Source organism: Synchiropus splendidus, chromosome 4 (assembly GCF_027744825.2).
Source record: "Synchiropus splendidus isolate RoL2022-P1 chromosome 4, RoL_Sspl_1.0, whole genome shotgun sequence".
NCBI lineage: Eukaryota > Metazoa > Chordata > Actinopteri > Syngnathiformes > Callionymidae > Synchiropus > Synchiropus splendidus.
The window spans coordinates 1,186,071-1,206,417 of NC_071337.1; the positions used below are offsets into that span (position 1 = coordinate 1,186,071).

The window sequence follows — 20,347 nt, forward strand, 5'->3', positions numbered from 1 at the left end:
CTATTTAGATTTATACATGAATAGAAATGTTATTACTCTTTAAAATTTTACACCACAGTGTAAAAATGACACAGCAGGCCAAGTGTTCCAGCCACGATGGCGGCCGTTTTGCAACACTTCTCCGTCCAGGAAAATGACAACCAACCTTCAGTTCGTGCACACATGCGTTTGCTCCCAAGAGGCTAACAAGCAAACGCTAACCACAAGATTGTAGATTTGATCAGTCCTTTGTTCATTGAAAAGGGAATAAAATGTATTTATTTCATATTAAGTACTTCATCAACGTTTTTTTATTGTTTATTTATTTGCGTTAAAAGTTGCAATTTTTTTCTATACAGTGTTGCTCTATTATTTAGTTAAGGTTCCTACAATTAATGACAAAAGAAAACAAAAACATGAGTTTTGTGTGTAATTTAGTTGAGGAGAAAAAACAAACAATCGCCAAAAATCTGTATCGGCCTGTTCGAAAAAAACAAAACATTTTGGCCAAATAAATGGCCCTCTGTGCATGGCTTGACTAGTTAGCAAGAAGGGTGTTTGACCAGTGACAAGCTAATGTCGTCTTTTGAGAACCAACAAGTCAACACCAGAGCACTTAGCTCGGCGCTGATGCCACCGCACATGAAGAGGCAATCAGACGCTGCCACTGGTCATTTCCTGGGCCACTCTTGTCGCCCCATCAGGAGACAGAACATGTCAACGCAAGTGACGCTTTTGTTGAAGACGCCATTCCAATGACTGTAGGCTCTGAAGATGACAGTGGCTGTTGAAGAAAGGCACTTTCACAACAGATTCGTTTGTGACGTTCATCTGAAGACTGGGCCTGTGTTCCGTGAGAGGGCTCCGCACATATTCATAGAACTGAAGTTACGTTCAGTAACTATTATTTCCTGTTAGTTCTTAAATTCTGTTTCCTTTAGCTGCATTAACTGCCCTTCTGCACTCATTGACGTGGAGTGTGCATTTGCTTCCTCGCTGTGTCATATCACTGATATCACCTGATGGTGGAAGTAAAACACATTTTGGTTCGTTTGTGTTGCTGTCAAATGAATTGAATTTAGTTGATTATTGTTATACTTCAGGATGTTTTTCTGTCTGAAGCATCAGTCAAAGCAATTCAAATGTTGTTTTTCTTGTCCTCCGAATGAAACTGCATCGCTCATTCCCATCCAAACCAAGGCCGCCCTGGTTGTCGAAGAAAGCAGGATTGTAAATATTTATTTGTGGCCATTGAATCATTGAAGGCCCACTAACAAAGACAGAAGTGGTTATTATGACCTGTGAGGTTGTTCAAGGTGGATAAAAAGTGAACTTTATTTGCAGTTTGTTTACATCTTATTCCACACATCTTTTATGGGGAGGTGAGGTGAGAACTGGTCTACTTTGCCTCCAGTGCAGACGGACCAGAAGCAAGAGGCAAGACGCCTCCAAAAGTATTGCCACGTTGCTATTATAAACTCAGCCTGTTTAATAAAAAAAAAACACTCATTTTCTCACCACCCGAAACCTCAGCTGCTGTGCAGTTGGCGGTACTTCCTGTCAAGTACTTGTTTTCTGGCGCAGAGTCATAATGAGAGGAGTCGTTTCTCCCCCAACCAGGTGCCTCTCCGTCCACATTATTCACACTTCTGTGTTTTACACACAGCAGCTGTTCATCACCTAATGATGCTGGACACAGCCAGTGATGGAGCGAGGCAGGCGGGGAGCTGCGCTCGCCCTGGCTCCGCTTCAGTCCAGGCCTCCAAATTGATAAAGAAGAAGCCCGTACTTTCATGGGTGGTTAGACGCTTTAAAATCTCCCTTTGATATTGTTTTTTAAATGCCTGTTTGCTCGTACTCATCGTACCGTCTCTGACTCCTCCACGCTGGTGTGAGTTGAGCAGGGAAACCACTGTACTCTGCTATTGATTATTCTGCGTGGCCCATTTGCGGACAATTGGGTCAATGGTCTATAGCAATGATTCCTTTTTGTAGAACAAGCTTTTTAATAGCAGCGCAGTGATGTACTTCTCGCTGTTGTTGTTTCTTTTCTGCTTGTTGCAGCGAATGCATCGTGATAAGGTCATTTTGGACGTGTATGAAGAGTTACAACACGGTCTGATCCCATCGTCTTCCAGTTCTCTGTTGTTGTCTAAGTTTTCGTCTATATGATGTTGTGTTACACTGGCGTGAATATGCATGTGATGTCATCATGGTGGTGGTCAGCGGCGGTGCATGCCCTCACCCCGGACATGCCTGACCCCACTGCTATCACAGTAAAACGTTACATATTCTGGGCTTAAGTGCTGTATCGGTATAAGCCGTTGTGATATGGGCGTCACCAGGATAGCCTCAAATGTGAACCACAGTTTATACAGTCAACGATTGGGTCATTTCTTTAGATGGGGTGTTAGTGATCTAGGTCTGTGTCAGGGTAAAACTGTTTCCATTAGTGTTCAATTGTGTCCTTGCCACTCACATTGCACTGAGAAGCTTCGTGCCCTGCGCAGACCACAAGCATCGAGGGGTGGGCCAAGTGGGTCTGAGACCTCTGCCACGGTCAGGTCAATAAAGAAATGCTAAAGGTGACGCTTTGCACTTCAATTTGCAGCTGAGCGTCCTCACTCCGTTCATTTTACCAAAGTATATCTGTAAGCCTGGTTGGCAGTTCATCTGGTCTGAAGCTGGCCCACTCTTGTTGCTCTTCAGACGCCCACTTCACATTTTGTTGTATCCAGCCCACATGTTTGGCCCACATGTGGCCCTTTGCCTGCACTAATGTGAGGTTATTTGCCAAAAAATAAGATAAAATGTGGAATAAAAGTGGAAATTATTCTAATATTCTTCTCTTGATGGGAGATGTTGCAAAAATATAATTCAGTTGCTGTTTTTTTTTTTTTTTGCTTGGTGTTCCATCACAATGGCCCCTGGATGTGATGTGACCCTTATAACTGCCCACCTGATCTGGCCAATAGAATAAAGTATTAGGCCTGTTACCATCATCAGTAAGTCAATTCATCGAAGGTTTCTCCCTCAGTGTTCCCTCAACCCCGCCTCAAGTTCTATTGCTGACAGGAGTGTTCACTCTGTGTACCAAGCGTGAGTGACTCGGCGGAATGAAAGGTCTCGTGATGCTTGTGTGTGCACTCCACCACTGGAGAAGAGGAGACGTGTGTGGAGCACCGGTACCACTTGACGATAAACATCAAGAAGCCCAAAGCTGCAGCATCTTTGTGTCAACATTTCGGTTTGAAGCCAAACGTGTACGGTGAGCCCTTGAACACGAACGAACCAGTGTGTCTCATTTGCACAAAAGTGCTGGCAACAAAAAAGAGCAACGCTGCAAACGTACATGCTCATCTCAAGCACAACCACCTGCTTCAGTGCACTCAGCTGGTGAGAAGAAAAACGCACCATTCCAGACTCATTCAAAAGACATGTAGTCAACAATGTTGAATCCACTGAGAATGAAGCTTGTTATTGATACTTTATTAATATTCTTAATTATGATTAAACATCGATATAACTATCATTTGTGCAATAAGTTGCATTTGTTATGGTGTCAGGCTGATAAATGATTACTAATATATGACAAAGTTGACCTTGAAGCTCATGACAAGTGCGGTAGCACATAAAGGTGCATCAACCACAAGGCTGCAAAATAGAATGGATTGGAGTCGATTTAGTACTTGGCAAAAGTGGTTCTCTTGGGCTTGGAAAAATGCTTCAAACCTTCCCTCCTGACTCTGGGAGACAAGCTGGCAGGTGAATCTGTCCCAAGTAGACCTGTCACAATATCATATTTTAGAAGGCACTTCATTCCAAACACTTGCTCGGTAAAGGTCGAGGTGCTTTCGTGATCCAAGTCCACTTCAACCCTCCTCACCGCAGTGTCTGTATTGAAAGAAATTACGGGACCGAGACTTTAACTGAACCAGCGCCGATGATTTTGTGCCTTTGTGGAAGTGGCCATCCAACAGTTCTGCCGTTGAACAGAGGAGAGGAAAGTTGCAACAGCAAAGTGAGCGCCAGCACTGCAGCCAATGCAATATTTAGAGGTCAGGTTGATGCGCATCCTGGCAGGAGGAAACATTCATTATTTAATTTGATTAGCAGCTTGGCATATAGCTGTCACTTTGAATTTGGTGGCCTCTGAATCCCTTCACAGCCCCGGCCAGTCTGTTTCCACACAAGTTTGTGTTCGCGTCAGGCAGAAGTAGGTGCTGATTAATGTTATGGATCTAATGGAGAGTCAAAGATGGCTCATGGAAAAAAAGATATTCTGCCTTTTTTCAGCACTGAAGCAGTCATTTGGTTTAAAAGGCACTGGATGCCTGGAAGGATGAAAGGCTAATTGGTGTTGGTGGGGAGTCATTGAACGAGTTTTAATCCATACCACTTTCCATTGCTTCTGGAGCAGCCCGAGTCAATGCTCTGCTTTAAACTTGACTCCGAATCGAACGCTGTTCAAATCCCACTCTGATGAAGACGATGTGACTTTATCTCTGCGATCGACTTCATCTTTTTGAAGTTTGGACGTCATTTAACTCATTGTATTGCTGCGACAAAAGTCAATTATTATCACCAAACATGATCATCCCACATCGCTCAGTCAGCGACAGCGCAGCATATAAACAGGACAAGCTGCAAATGTGAAGCCTGATGTGAATATTAGTTCATCAAGATGGCGCTGTGGAGAACAGGAGCCTCTTTCTGGCTCTTTCAAGGGAACCTTCCCAGGGGATTGCTATAGTTTCCTCCATCCATCCATCTATTTACTTAACACAAGCAGATGGTGCACACCTGCAACTTCAATCTGAGCAACAGTTCTTGCCGTGTTTCTATAAAGGTGTAAATGAGATGGTCTGAAAACTGTGCCAGTTCACCGAGACGATGCAGGCTGGAGTTAAGTTGTACCACAAACGGCACATATTGGATCTGGCACCGGGGACATGGTGCAGCTATGATCAGAAGACGGGAAAAATAACACCGCGGGAGAAAATACACCTGTGGAGGTGTTGACAGTCCAAACAGTGGCGATGCTCAGCCGTCATCATCACTGTTGCTTGAGCGATGAGGATCAGAAAAAGACCTGTGTAAAACCTGTGCAACACACGACGGCTGTCACCCGGCGACATCAAAACATACTCATTAGATGAGTGAATTGGCTTCCATCCCAACCTCTGGTCAAGACATTTATCTCTAACCGTTTTCATGCTTTTGAAATAGTGGTGTCCAAAGTTTGAAGAATATTTCATTGAGACAACTCTGCTGCCCCAAAGGTTGAGACATTGTGTGACTTCATTACTGACGCATTGTTCTGGCTCCCAGTTGGACAAACTTTCATGATTAAATTGGAGCCTGTTTAAACAGTTCCATTTGCAAGTCTGACCTTTTGCTCCCTTTCCTCCTGTCAGTGATATTTGACGACATAGTTTCATAATAACACTGAATTAGACGACAATTAAAGGCGCTGGGTTTTGTCTTGTTGAAGATAATGAGGGAAACGCTGCTATTACCTTTGTGTTTGCTGGTCATTGTGACAAGGAGACGGTCCTATTTGCATCAGTGAATGTGTTCTGTGGTTGTAAATCCTTCTGCCGTTAACACCCTCCTGGTGCTGGTGCTGGTATCATGGTATCGCGTGTTTTACCTCTGCGTCCTGTCTGTGTGCTCGCCCTGCTTTTGTCTCTATCCTTCACATTTACAAGCTTGAGAGTGAGAATGCTTTTATAAGCTGCCTTCCCTCTGTTGGCCTCTGCCTCGCTCTTATTACCATTTTTCACCCCTCTGTGCTTTAATGGCTTTCCTAAAACAGCCTAATAGAATTTAGCACAGCCTTGGGATCCGTGGCAAAAGAGCACATGATTCACTTTTTCTCCGTTGGCATTTTCCTTTTCCAATTGTCTGTGCTCACGACGTGTGCACTGTAATGTAATCAAAGATCATCACAACTAACCTGCCAAGTCGCTGCTCCCCTTCGCTGTGGCTTTCTCCTCTCTGTCTCTATCGATTCCCCAATTCTGGGGCCTAAATGTTCCGTTTTTCTGGATTGGGCAACTCTGCTTGATTTATAAACAGCCGTGGTGTATACACAAATCTCACTTTGTGGCAGTGGAGGACAAGGAAGTAGGCAGCGACTCCAGTCCAACACTTCACATTACACCATCATCGCTTTTAGATGGCCACAGAACTGAGCACTGCACTTGGTTGTTTTCCACCATTTTTTTAGCCGTCTTTATTTGTCCCGCGAGCTTGCCTGACAGTGAGGACAATAGCATCCTCGCTGTGAGGAGTAAAGACGTGTTTTCGTTACTGTCTGGTGCGTTTGTCCGCCGCTCAGCCTGCTTGGATGTTTTGACAATTCCCATTTATCCCCTTGTTTTTCCACGACAAAAGCCCTGTTTAGCTTTTTAGCTTGATCTCATTCTGCATACAAAGTTCCCCTGCTCCACCGTCCCGTTTTCCCCGCCTTCTTTATGGTATATAGTGGTGGTCTCTATCCCACGTGTTCCTCTGTCGCTGAGCCGTAACTCGCCGTGAATATTCTCTCATTAACCCAGGTTTCTCATAACTCAATCAAATATTAATTCTGTGCTATAGATTAATGCACTTTTCCTGGGTCTGCACCTTTTGAATATTCCATCCTGCATTTTCTGTTCTGTTTGCATCTTGCTAATTATTCAAGCCCTCACGTATGAATATTGATGTCTTTCTACACCCAGCCACATGATACTTCCTCAATGAAACGTGGTCGGCCGGCGTGTGCAGGAAACGCTTATTTGTGTTCGTTCTAATTCAGCACTACACAGTCAAGTAGGAGAGGACTGTCTCATGAATCCAGTGGTTATTGTTTTGCAGCCGTGCCTGCGTGGTTGACGTTTTTTCTGAAACTGAAAAAGGCGCCTCTGCTCTGTCTGATGTTGTGTGTACTCTCCTATTCCCCTCACTGCATTCATCAGCAGTTGGCAGAGCAGTGGGCGGCCGACGAGGTGTTTGGACAAGCACCGTACGTCGCCCCGGCCCCCTCAACAATCAAACCCTCTCAATCCCCTCCTGTACCTTCCTGTTTATCACAACTAAATAAGGCTCATCCTCCTGATCGCAAGTGACCCTGGGTGAAACCACCGCCCTGAGTTTGTAGGAAAGATTAAAAAAGGTTCTCTGCCGTGTGTCGAGTAGAAAAAAAAAAGGCTGCTCTCTTTATTTTGAGGATTTTCGTCTCTGGACCAAAACAAACGGATTTTTTTCAGTCATTCTTGTGCCAGGTTTTTCTCAGTACACTGCTGCTTACTTGCCAGAACCATGGCCGCAAGGTACTGACCACTGCGAAACTGGGCCACCCAGCAGCCACTGAGACGCGCTTGAGGTAAAAGTGCCTGAAGCCGTTCAGGAGGTTCGTTACAAGAGGTTGTGTTGCACCCGGTTAACTGGGATGCCCTGCCTCTGCAGTGCTCTGACTCAGCCTTGGGTCTCCTGACAATGATGGGTGATACAATAGACCCTCGGGCCATAAACGCTGGACGTCATCTGAGCGTTCTTGAGCAATGTATTCATGAGTACACGGCACCGACGTATCAGCGGTGTAGGAAAATATCCCCATATAATATATAATGCCTGATATTGTGTCGATATTTTTACTGAGACATCGCAATACTTGAATGTGTGATATTGTTTTGATATTTTATCTTGGCTCTATCAATATTTAAAACGTGGATACTTCAAAGGCATCTGCATTTGTGGTTTATACTCATGTTTGCTCAGTATAGGATGAATTCCTCTGTTGAAAATTAGTCTGACTTTTGGTTTTCATGCTCATAATATTGTACGACTGTACTGTACTTGTGATGAAATGATGGCTCTTATTACAATATATTGCTGAACTGACAGCATCGCAATATATGGCCGCCTATCACTGGCTACCCGGGTATCTGGATGTGTGTTGCATGGCAAGATACGGTCCAGTGCACAGCCCCACTACCTGTGGTTGTCTAACTCTTTCTTATGTGTCAGGTGGTCAGTTGGAGACGCTGATGGAGACCATGAGGGCGGAGATTGCTGCGCAGCCACCAGTGGAAGGCTCTTACTCTGCGCGCAAAGGAGATTACTGCATAGCCAAGTTCGGTGACGGTGAATGGTAAGTGATTGTTTTTGAACCTTACTAGGATGGAATATAGTTAGGCACGGCCACTTGACAAGGAGCTGTAGATCCTCCTTCGTGTGAGCGCATGTGCTTGTCCAACAGTGTCGGAAATGATAGACGCCACATCTTCCTGTCTCCGTCTGGAAATCCAGAGAGTCATTGAATATTTTTGGAGATGGTGACCTGATCTCTCTCCTGCTCATTTCCTCACACAGTCATAGCCTTAGTGATTCTGATATGGGATCTGACACGTTGAAAGAAAAACCTCAGTGTTGCTGCATGGTCTTCAGTTGCCACAAAAGTCCTGCGCTGTTTTCATAGGGTGTTGTCTTTGGGAGTGAGATGGGAAATAGAATCATTAACAGTGGCCTCCTGGACTGCTGACGTCTGAGCATGAAACATGATGATAACGGTTGAGTCCCAGTTTAGTCTGTCACTGTCACCTGATGTGTTGTTTGTCAGGAGGCTTTAAGTAGCAGCTAGTGGTTCCTGGTCGTTTCCTCCGACTGCTACGTCGCCTGTCGATGTTGTGCATGTGTCATATTCACCGACGCCTGAGCAAAGATGCGTTGTTTCATTAGCAGGCTAATTAAAAATGTGTTGCCTTTCAACCCCTCGCCACAGAGTCAGGGAGGATAACGGGAGAAGCTCATCACTCACTCACATTTTGTCTTCTTTCTTACTTTGGGCCCCTGTTAATCATTTATTCCGTTTGGTTCTCCACTTTCTTCCCTCTCCGTCCGGTGCTCATTATTTGGCTTTGTGCCTGTGTCCTTGGTTCTGTGCAGCGCGTCTCGCTTCGTCTCTGATTCCGGTGTGTCGAAATCTTTTCCTTTGCTCCAATGTTAGATTTCTGCTAATTCTTTTACTGTTCCACTAAACCCAGAGTTGACAGAGCTCACAGACTCACCAATGTGAACATGCAGCTAATTTGCTGGAAGCATTTAGGAGCTATATCTGAAATGTTTGAGTGATTTCAGTGAGGATCCACTAACTCAAAAGAAATATAGTCCCAAAAAGAGCAAACATTGTCTTTGTTTCCTTGGACTGGAGCAACACACGCTGGTCCAGCCGCTGTCCACATCCCGACAGTTCACTGTGTTTTGGGTGGTCCGTTTGGTCTGCTCATTTACCTTCGTGTCATGTCCCACTGACTGGTGACAGATGCACAGGCCATATGGCCACTTTCATGACACTTTCTGATGCCATTGAGAGTGGAGCCACTATTTATGAACCTCTTGATGGTAATGTTGTCACCTTTCTGGAGGATTTGTCAGCCCACAGAGTTTAACAGCTTCTTTCATTGATTATCACCACTTTCATGGCTGTATTTGCTTGAAGGCAGAATTGGGTTTGGAGCTCCACTTTATTGCACAATTGTCCTGGTGGATTCCCCCAGCACGGCAGACACATCCTCCAACACCTCCTCCCTGGGGAAATAAGCCTGGAATCATTCACTCATCTGTTTTCCCTCTTCTGCCCTCTCTCTTCACCTCTTTCTCCCTCCCTCTATCATTGTCTTTCTTTTCTGCTGCAGGTACAGAGCCAGAGTGGAGAAAGTTGAGTCACTGGCAAAGGTCCACGTCTTTTACATCGACTATGGCAACGTGAGTAACTGCTCCTCCTCACAGCAGACTTCAGGAAATGCAATGTGAATGTGTTAACACCTGAGGAAGAGCTGTGCAGTGTTGCTGCTGCCCGTGCTGTGCTCGTTTATAGCGACCCAGCCTCGAAGGACTTGATTCGATGTCAGAACTGGAGCTTTTGATATGTACCACCGTGGCTGGAAGATGTATCGTATTCTGATTAGAACTGCTGTTTTGGCTCTCACATCAACATCACAGGCGTGTGGTCTGCAAGTCGACTCCATCCAGTGTTGACTTGGACGTCAGTGGCCCGTGTTGTCCTGTTGACTCCGCGTCACCCTGGGATGCACAGGTCCACCGGATCATCCGACCCTGTTCGCCACTAAAAGAACCACAACTTAATCATCTCTAATTCCATTTTTTTGAGATGTTGCTGCACATGACTTCATTTGTGAATTTACTCACTGAGCAGCTGTTCCACCTGGACAAAATACAAACCTGACATGATTGGCGGGAGGGATTCATTGGCTAGTTTAATGTGGAACATTCAGATTATTTTTGTTTCCAAGTTGTGCAAAACCCTGAGTGTCTGCCCTCATATTCCCTGTCCAGCTACCGTGAGCATCGTCCCCTGCTTGTGGCTGCTTTTCTCTGTTGTCTCACGGTGACCGAGGCCACACATCTTTGCGTGCGACCATGTGCAGTTGCACTTGCATCACCAAGTGGCTCATGAAGCAAACGTGGGCCCTGCGGGAGATTTCCCATGATGCAGCGCAGCAGAGCTGCGTGTGACTGACCCCCACTTTAGCTGGCAGACACAATGCGTCCTGGCATGTTGCTGAAAGTGTGATTCTCACAGGCTGACCTGTCACCCATGAGAAATAATGCTGATATCCACCTAGTCCAAGTTTTCTGTCTTTGGGCTTTGAGATTATTTGGAGTTTTGGCTCGCAATATTGCCATGACTTTCCATGATTCTGGCTTCCTGTCACTGAGGTCGACTGTGGCTTTGACCAATCATCTCAACTCATGAAGGTCCTCACTGTGACAAGGGGCGAGCGTTGCTTCGTGTAGCACAGGGCTCTCAGTTTAGCCTCTTCTGAGCTCCTTTTACACAGTGAGGGGTCAGGATCGTCACGACTGCTGACATTTATTTACAACGCTGACTTGGCTGTTGAGTGAAGAGATGTGCTTTTTATTGATCAGCCATGATCATCAGCTGGCTGATGATCATGTTTGCTCCTCAAAGAGAGTTAAGAGGACACCTGGAAAGTCTGGGTGGAAGTTGCTGTGTCCGGCCGCTACACTCCAGGCCCTTACCACCCGCTTGGATTTGACAAGTCAGTCTGCCATTCTTTCTCGAGGTTTTCATGGACCGTCTGACTGCTCCCTGCATCCCAGTCTGACAGGGCAGCAGATGTTCCAGATATAGGGTGTAGACAAAACTGCCTTTGTCTTTGATGGGATTGTTTTTATCATTTTCACCATCCACATTCCATTCAGCTTAGTTGCCATCATTGCAGCATCGCGTGTCATTCAGTACTGGCAAATGACTTTCAGCAGTTTAGCACTGAAGTTTTGTTTAGTTTTTGCACCCGATACAGACAGAATCACCCCATTTAATGCATTTTTTTTAGTGTCCCATTTATCACCTGTTGAAATGGAGCCGTAGGCTCCCACTCGACCATATGAATGGGTCATGCCTCCTGTGAAAGCCGCCCCCTCAGTGGGATGATGGCATCCGTGTAGGGTGCACCCAGGGAGACATTCTCTCTCCTAAGGCCTGACCTGCTGGAGGCTGTCAAGGGCACAGTTTTTCAGTCAGCTTTCGATTGAATCAAGCGTAAAGGTCCACTTCATCATTCTCAAGACGTGACGGCGCCACAGTGGCATGGTGTTGCGAAGACAGCCTCACCACTTGTATGTGATTTCAAATACATGTCCACGTTGCTTTGTTGGCAGCTGTGACGTCGAGTGCAAAGTGACGCGTGTCCGTCCTGTGCTGTCATAAACTGCCGTCAGTGGATTGTTGAATCCAGTCAGAATGGAGGATGAGCCTTTGGAGAGTGGCAGGCGGACGTGGCCCTCACTGGAGTTGGATGTATTCTATAGAAACTTTTTTTTCCCAGCCACTTGAGAATCGTATGTTCATTCTATTTTCCTGTTAATCTGCTGCAAGCAACAGGAAGCAGATGTGTCTTTTATGCTTGTTCACATGGATTCATCACTGTACAAAAATACCTCTGCTTCCTGGTGCTTGACTGGGTTCCTTCAGCAGTCGACAGTTTCATTTAAAATTAGGCATTAAAGCACCTTAACATGAGCAAAGTCATCACATAAACATGGGAGATGACAAGACAGTCAAGCGCGAGTGGAGAATTTTCATTATGATTTACCATCATTAACTACATAATGCATATTGTAAAACCAAGGTTTTGTGAGAGCATTAACTATGGCAAACTATGACTGGTGGTTTAATGATGTCGTGCAACATTGATCATTTAGATGGACATGAATCAGTGCTGGTGCCAGAGTTTGTTGCCAGTGACCAGGATATATCAGAGGGACGTGTTGAGAAGTTCCGAGACAAAGTTAGGTTTGGACACGTGGAGAGGTGAGACTGTGCTGGACCAAGGTTGGTGGAGATGAAGGGGAGGAGGAGAATCAGGGAGGTGCATACGGTGGTGCGAGTAGAGCGTATGTGAAGGTGGAGGAAGCTGACTTGCTGTGCCAATCTCTCTCATGACAATCCATTTGTCTGGAGCACTTGTCTGCAATCTTTGGGGAAAGTTTGAGTTTTTCCACTGGCATGGCAGCCAGCTACCCGATTCCTGGCCTGCTGTGGTCAGTAAGTGTCCACGGATGGAGTCATGGGTAATGAAGGTTGCAGAGGAAGTGGGCCTTCAGGTCTACACTCTCATTTGCATCTTTCCCATGTAATTGAGCTGCAGTAGCTTGTCTGCTGGGACCACAAAGGCAAGCCCTCACCTTCGTCCATCACTCAAGATGGATCCTCACGTGTGCTTCCTTGGACCGCCTTTAAAGGCACCTCAGAAATAGCCCTGCAACAGCTGAGTAGTGGGCTGGAAAAAGGGGAACCTCCACCGTATAAGTTGTTGATTGGACTGACGAACAGAATCCTTCAAAACACGGCCTTGAGCCACCAACATTCCCACGCATCTCTCTCACATTTCTGCACCAGTATTCCTCTCTGTTGTTGATGTCCAAAAAGTCTGCCAATTGCCCAAACCAAGAGGACTTATTCTGACTCTGCCCTCTCTTCCTTCCTTCCTTCAGAAAGAGGTTGTGTCCAGCACACGCCTGGCAGCCATCCCACCAGCCTTCAGCATCAGGAACCTCCCAGCACAGGCCACGGAGTATGCCTTCGCCTACATCCAGGTGCCCCAGGATGTAAGTTCACGCTCAGCACTTCGCTTCCAGAACGCAGTAACGCTCCATTCTAAAAGCTCTGTGTCATTTACCGTCAACCGCTGTGGTGATAGAAATGGTTGACAAAGAAAAAGAGAGTTTGTTTTCTCTGAAATGAATCCTACATTATTGAAAGTCACGTTTTCACGCCAAAGTTCCAGCCACTCCATGAACTTACTGTCTCGCTCTAACAAATGCAACAACGTATCCAGTCAGCCAGACTCTTCGTCCACAAAAAATAAAGAAGAGTAATCGCACACATCACCCAGAAAGGTTTATGCATCTCCCAGCAGTCCAGTGTGGTAACACATCCTCGATTAAAACATCCCAGCAAACGATGATGAATTGCCTCGGACAACCGCAGCGCACGCAGACCTTCACCTGGCTTCCTGACTCCCCCGTTTAATGAGTCCATTAAGTGATACAAATAAATAAAAGCGCCCCGTACTTCTGCAAAGCCCTCGCATCACAGAGCTGACAGATCAGAATATAAAACACCACTCGACGCTCAGATCAATGTGGCACATGAATGCATCGAGGTGCTGATGGCGTCCTGCTGCGCCACCCTGACCATCACACTTGCATTTGACTTTGAAGCTGTCAGCAGGCAATAAATATGCCAATCTGGATTTTCATTTCAGAAGAATGAGGATGAAAATGATGGCGTAAAAGCGAAGGAGCATGACTCTCTGTGATTCATGCAGTGGTCAAAGAAGCCATTGATGCCTGGGCAAACATTGCTCTGTCGTGAACCCTTCACACTTGAAACTGCGCTCTGCCAAAGAGCACTTGCTCCGCGTGGGGTTTTTTCTGCAGCGATAATCGTGTTTTTATTTCCAGTGTGTTTAATCAATCCCTGGTGACCGAGCTGTGTGCGCGCGCCAGAGGCTCCTGAGCGTCCTGAGCCTGCAGTATCCATAGTTTCACCAGCGGAAACAATCCTGTGTTTCATTTGCCTCATGCCTGATTGGCAGACGCCGCCTCATCCTGTGTGTCATCATCAAGTGTGTGTTTGCTTAAAGCACATTTGTTCTCCTTAATCTTGATAAGAAGCAGAGCTTATCGTTGGCATGTCAGCTCTGCGGCTTATAAGCAACATTTTGTCAGGGATCCTTTTATCATTTTGGACTCAGACTTCGATTGTACGCAAATATTTGAAGATACTTTGTGATATTTGTGCTTTGATTCTGTCTATTGATGTTGGTTTCACCGCGTTTCCTCCGTCGACCCTCAACTTTGTCGCGTCACTCGGCTTCACACTTCTCTTCCTTGACAAAAGTGTGCTCCTTCTGTTTCCATCCAGTGTTGTCAATGAATGGCTGTGGATGCCACTGTCCTGTGCTGAAGCAGTGACTTGCAGGTTTTTTCAGCGCTGACCCACTTGTATTGCGTGTCTGTGTGTGTTGAACTCCTCACTGCGGTGTTGAACTCCTGGATGCCCCCTGCTAGCTCATTAAGCCTGCTCAGCTAATTCAAGAAAGTAGAGCGCAGAGGGCCTGTATTTAACCGCTTCATTCTGTCAGCATCAGCTGCATCCGTCCAACACCCAACAATAACTACCAGGTCCACTTGTTACCAAGTATTAACACGTCTCTCTTGAGCCTTCAAATGAGATCAACCCTGTGGCTGAAGCTCCAGTTCCACCTCATGTGTGAGTGGAGTGATCCATGCTCTGCTCATGTGCTCAGCGGCGCGCTGGCTGGGAGCACGCCCTTCACCACTGTTTCACTCACTTGTGACACATGGCCATATATTGCAATCCTGGACGTTCAGCAATGTATTGTAATAAGAGCCATTATTTGAAATGAGAAAACACGTCGTGCAGTACAACGTTATGTGCAGTATGACGTCAGTCCTGTTGGTCTTGCGGTTACATTTCTCCATCCAACAGAGGAGTGAATCACTGCACAATATAAAAACGTCAGTTTCTACATGTCGCAATTGCAGCAGCATATCCAAGTATCTATGTCTTAAACATAGATATAGACTACAAATATCAAGACGTGTTGCTAAATTTCAGCAAAAATATTACGGTATCGCAGAATCGGGCATCACAATATTTGAGTGGATCAATATTTTCTTACTCCCCTATTAGTGATGCAGTCACACAAATAACTCAGTCAAATCCTTCATGAACAGCGTCCTTCATATGGAAACAGTCTCAGGCTTTTATTTCCTCAATATTCACCATTTCCTCCCCCTCTGCTGCGATGAGCTGAAACTATGTCAGCTCAGCTTCTGTCCTGGAAGCCTGGCGTGTCCTCCCCCTGGATGGCTGTGGTGAGATGCCAGCAGTGGACGGAACCATTTTGGTGACATGGTCCTGTTTCTCCAACGTCTTGTCATCGGTCAGTGAGAAACCTGGCTGAAGGTTCGAGGTCATGGTGCTCTCCCTCCTTACATGAGGTCCCTGACAACCCAGATTGCCAAACTCCCGGTTTCATTCTCTTTTATTTTCATCTAAAAGACATGAAGTGCAGTTGTCCTGTCACCATTTTAAGGTTCCCAGTTCAGTCAGCCGGTTTCCCAGGTGTTCTTCAGCCTGCTCTCCGTCTTTCTACCTTTCCATTTGTGCTGTGTCCCTCAGCCTTGTCTGGCTCTCGCCCTGAGGTCCCCTGAAGCTCCCGTGACAAGTTGACCAGTGGGTTTTGTACCTTCAACAAGCTTCCCGGCCCACACACTCTTGCACACGTATTCACCAGCCGTGCACGGCACCGAGGGCAGCTAGCTCGAAGGGGGTTGCCATGGAGACAAGGCCATGGGCGAGATGAAGAGAAGCAGAGAGATGGATGGTGCAGAGTAGGCATAGATCTTTGCAAGAGATGGACGGATTTTTTTGTTGCTTTTCTTCTGGTTTCCACGTGCCTTCATGCTTTTGAAGACGCTGCACATGTGGGCTATTTTCTTTTCACAGTGCTCCCTCCCCTGAAGGGCATCAGGTCAGTATTGCTTCACAGCTGCTCTGTCTTTCCCCGCGCCATATGTTCTATCAAATGTCGGCCTTTCACATTTGAGAAGGTTAGCAGGAAGAAAAGGTAACAGAGGAGCAGCACAACCGACCAGCGCTCCTCTGTTCTGCCTGCTTCCACGTGTTTATTAAGGCGTCACGTCAGGTTTGGAATTGATCACCTTGCTCGCCTCCCTCTCTCAGGACGACGTCCGCGCAGATGTGGTGGATTGTGTAGTGCGAGACATCCACAACGTCCAGTGCCTGTTGAACGTGGAGTACTCTGGTGCCAACTGCCCGCATGTCACAATACAGTTCGCCGACACCAAGGAGGACGTGGGCCTGGGCCTGGTCAAGGAGGGCCTGGTCATGGTGGAGGTCCGTAAAGAGAAGCACCTGCAGAAGATGGTGAGTCCCCCGACGAGTCACGCCAGTCTTCTCCCCCTGGCTGCAGTCCGTTTCCATGGCCAATGTTGGAGACTCATGTTGGAGGGAATCCATCCATTCATTTGTGTGTGTGGCAGGAGGCAGCTTTGTGTTTGAGGCAGAGACGTTGAGTCAGTGCAGGTGGACACTTCCTCAACCCAGCTGAGCCAGAGGTTGAAAAGGCAGCCAGAGCAGAGGCGAGGAAAGACTGTAGGACAGTGAGAGCTCCAGATCAGAGTTGAGAAGACGGTAAGAGTAGACCTGCTTTCACGGGACGTGAACAATGCCATTCAGTTAAGAATGAAGAAACGACATGAATTCTCCAAGCAGGAATCAGTGTAAAGAACCACCAGATGGATCAATGTAACATTGGCTCCAGCTCCCAGATCTCCGTGGCTTGCAGAGCTCCGCAGCTCTCATCCGCCCTGCCTGTCCAACTTTCCTGTCTTATGTGTAGGTTGAAAGTGTCTCCACATGACGCACCACATGGTGAGCTGGTTGTCTTTTTCAGTAGCTGCTCCATCGTCTCGGGAGTGATCGGGTGTGAGAACCGTCATGAAACTTTTATCAGGTGGAGAGAATTTGTGATGACACAGCTCTCAGAAGCCCAGCGCTAGCCCCGCCCACCCCCAAGTTTACTGCACAGACTTTTACGTTTACTTTTTAGTACTAGAACCTGTCCATAATGATCCTTGCTGCTACTGTGACTGTGACTCAGTGTTTGATTCGACTCATGTCAGATGTGCACCTCCTGACTGTAGCATTCAGTCCAACTCTGCGTGTTAATAGGTGCATTTACGAAGGGAGCTCTGCTACATTCAGGCTAACCAACCAGGAGCACTGAGAAGCTGGTCAGAGGAGAGGTGGCTCACTCACCCACTCAACAAGACTTGGGTTTCCTGTCACTTCAGTGAAGCTTGCTTCAACGCCGCAGCTGCACAGGATTTATGAACGTCTCTTGACAAAGGCATTTGAGCTGTGTATCGTTTGAAATTTTCAGACTTGTATTACGGCGCCTTGCTGTGATCCAATGTTACTGTGACCTTTAACCCTTTTGTCTGGATAACGAACCACAATGCTTTATTCGGGCTCGGGCTTCAAGAGATTAGTTTTGATTCATTCATAACTGACAAAAATAGTAACTGGTATATCATGCGTCCTTTCACAGGGAACATTTTTCAGTCGACAATTCAATGATACAGTGTGATGTCGGCATCAAAACAAAAAAACAAATTGAATTAAAACAAGCTCAAAAAAATGTTCATAGTCACTGGAGATGTTTCACCATATGTGAACAGATGCAACACGCTGGTGTCAAAGTGTCATTCACTGCAATTCATTTAAAGCCTGATTTTTTTATTTATTTCTTTGTTTTTTTGTTTTTTTTTAAGTCCTGCCTCCGTTGTCCATGTTCCTGTCTAGTGGAGTATTTGTCCCCTTTACATTAACTTTGCTAATGAGTACAAACCTCTAATGAGGAAAAACACTTGACATTCCAGTTCCACAATATTCATGTACACACCTCTGTCATTTGCCTGAAATGGCAGCCATTTTGTCAAACCATGCCGCATCGCTCATTGACTTCCCTCTCATTATGGTAATTCTCCCTGTAGACTCAAAGCTCTTCTGTACATGAAGATAAAGAAAAATGGAGGTTATTTCGACGGGCTGCAATTACCGCCACTGCACAAACCCTCAGAATTACTCACTCTCCCCTTCATTAAAAAAAATTAATCACGCAAAGTAGCAGAGAAATATGTACAATGGGATGTAATTGTTCATCCACCAATCGGCGAATAAATTCATCTAAATTAGGAGCAAACAGAAGGAGCGCCTTCGGATTCCTCAGTGCGCTTGGCTCACAAAGATGCACTCAACAACTAATGTTTGAAGCCACCAAACCGCAGCGGTATAAAAGCACTTCCAGCCTCATTGTCGCTCAATAAAAGCGTCTGCGTCATTGTGCAGAGTGCTCTGACCCCTGACCTGGGAGAGTGGCTGGGAGATGGTAATGTAATCTCCTGGTAATAGACCCACCGGAGAAAAGACGTCCACACCACGGCAACGAATAGATGGCAGCTTTCCACATCCAAGTCTGGTTTGTTTTTGATGAGTGTTTGCTTAAGCCTTGTGTCGCAGTCTGATTTCATTCTCAGGGATTTTCCCTCTCAGATTCAAAATGCCGTCTCTTCCTGTGGTGCGTTCTGTTGCATTCTTTAGATGGTGCACCCGGTCACAAGACTGGCTCACTCTTGAAGTCTTGAAGGTTGGTAGCTCTCCAGTGGAGAGGGGCCTGGCCTTCACAAGTCCAGAGGCGCCACACACACGCCCAGTAGTGCTGCAGTCAGGGTGAGAGAGTGAGGCAGTCAGGCTTGGGAGTCCATGTAAAATATATACATTTGTCAACAAGTTGTGTTTGATATGAGCAGCATGTGACATGCGTCTGTGGTCCAACCCTCCACGTCGAGAAACAGTGCTGTGGTGTGAAGAGACCTGGAGAATACAGTCAAGTGTTGAGGAGAATTATCACCTTTAGTTTGTACTCGCATGCAGTCACACATTGTGAATTCTGCTTGATGTTTTGATGCAACGTGGGGTTAACTTTTGGCATCATCTCGGAGACGGCTCACTGTCGTCAGTCCTCTTGATCTACTGTGTGCTGTCAGGGTAGAATACAGAGCATCGAGTCGAGACACACGATGCTGGTCATGTTCAGAACCAGAAACGGACTGCTACCGGATCATCTCCGCGGACCGTTCAAACTCACTCCTGACGAGGAGGAGCAGAGAAGAAGAGGGAGCTTCTACCAACCGTGTGCTCGGACCACACACAGCAGTGTTTGGGACAAGACTGAACGAGGGAATTCCAAGACCCGTTCTTCACTCTGCACCTCTTCAGACTCTTTTACGTGAAATGATGCTGATGCTGTCCGTAGTGTACCAGAGGCTGCGTAGCATGGTGCAGAAAAGCACTAGGTAAATGTCAAATGTAATTACAGTCTAGTGAATAGAGCAGAGTCATTCATTTACATGGATCTAGATTTTTACAGTGCGGTCGGTCGGACAGGACAGTAAATGTACCTTCTGCAAGTCGTGGCATGTTTTCTTTCATTGCTCGTGATTTCTTACAAATGCGTTTTCCCTCACTAAAACTGTCTTTTTAGGTCTAAATAATAGTGTGGATTACTGTAATAAGAATATTGTGGCAGATTAACTTTTAATTATGTTTTAATCTGCTGCAGTTTTGGCTCACTCCGAGCCCTTGAGCTCCACTGCAGATGATGCAAGTACAATAACACAAAGCCATCTAGTGTCCAAAATGTTCCATGCTTCAACCTTTCTCTGACCTCACAATCTGTTCCACTTCTCATCCCTCAATTTTTTATACAATTATCCCTTGAGCTCCTATTATGGCGCCAACCCGCCCCTTTTCTCTGCCACTTCTCCCAGAGCCCATTTCTTCCGCAGCCTTCATGTAACTTTGTGTCCTCTATATCTGCTCCACTTTGGCCTCGTTCTTTATTCTGCCATGGAGGGGATGGGATCAGGCCGTGGTCGTGGTGAAGAGGGGCGGGAGTGGCACCTGTCATGCCCTCACTCAGAAGGGCCACCTCAGTGGAGGCTTTGGCATGGGCACACGCTGGACTTCACGTGCGTTTGTGGGTTAAGCCTTAGATGGTGTGTCATATATGGACTCCATACGGACAGCTGTTGTCCCGTTTAATCTGCCTTTTTATTTGATAAAATATAGGCTGATAGGTGATTAGGACGGCGCGTGGAAAGTGCAGCAGAAAGCCTGGTTTCTGTGAGGTGGCCTGTGCTGGAATGGTGACCTTTA

At 46.3% G+C, this 20,347-nt stretch overlaps 1 protein-coding gene across 1 annotated transcript in view; it reads left to right on the forward strand.

Annotated features, from left to right (window-relative positions):
• The window catches only part of snd1 (staphylococcal nuclease and tudor domain containing 1), a 135,161-nt gene that overhangs the window by 100,248 nt on the left and 14,566 nt on the right, over positions 1–20,347 (forward strand). Inside the window, exons 20-23 of the mRNA XM_053861858.1 lie at positions 7,993–8,116; positions 9,660–9,729; positions 13,006–13,119; positions 16,289–16,492. Of these exons, the coding sequence (XP_053717833.1) occupies positions 7,993–8,116; positions 9,660–9,729; positions 13,006–13,119; positions 16,289–16,492 (512 nt within the window). The remainder of the gene's footprint in view (positions 1–7,992; positions 8,117–9,659; positions 9,730–13,005; positions 13,120–16,288; positions 16,493–20,347) is intronic.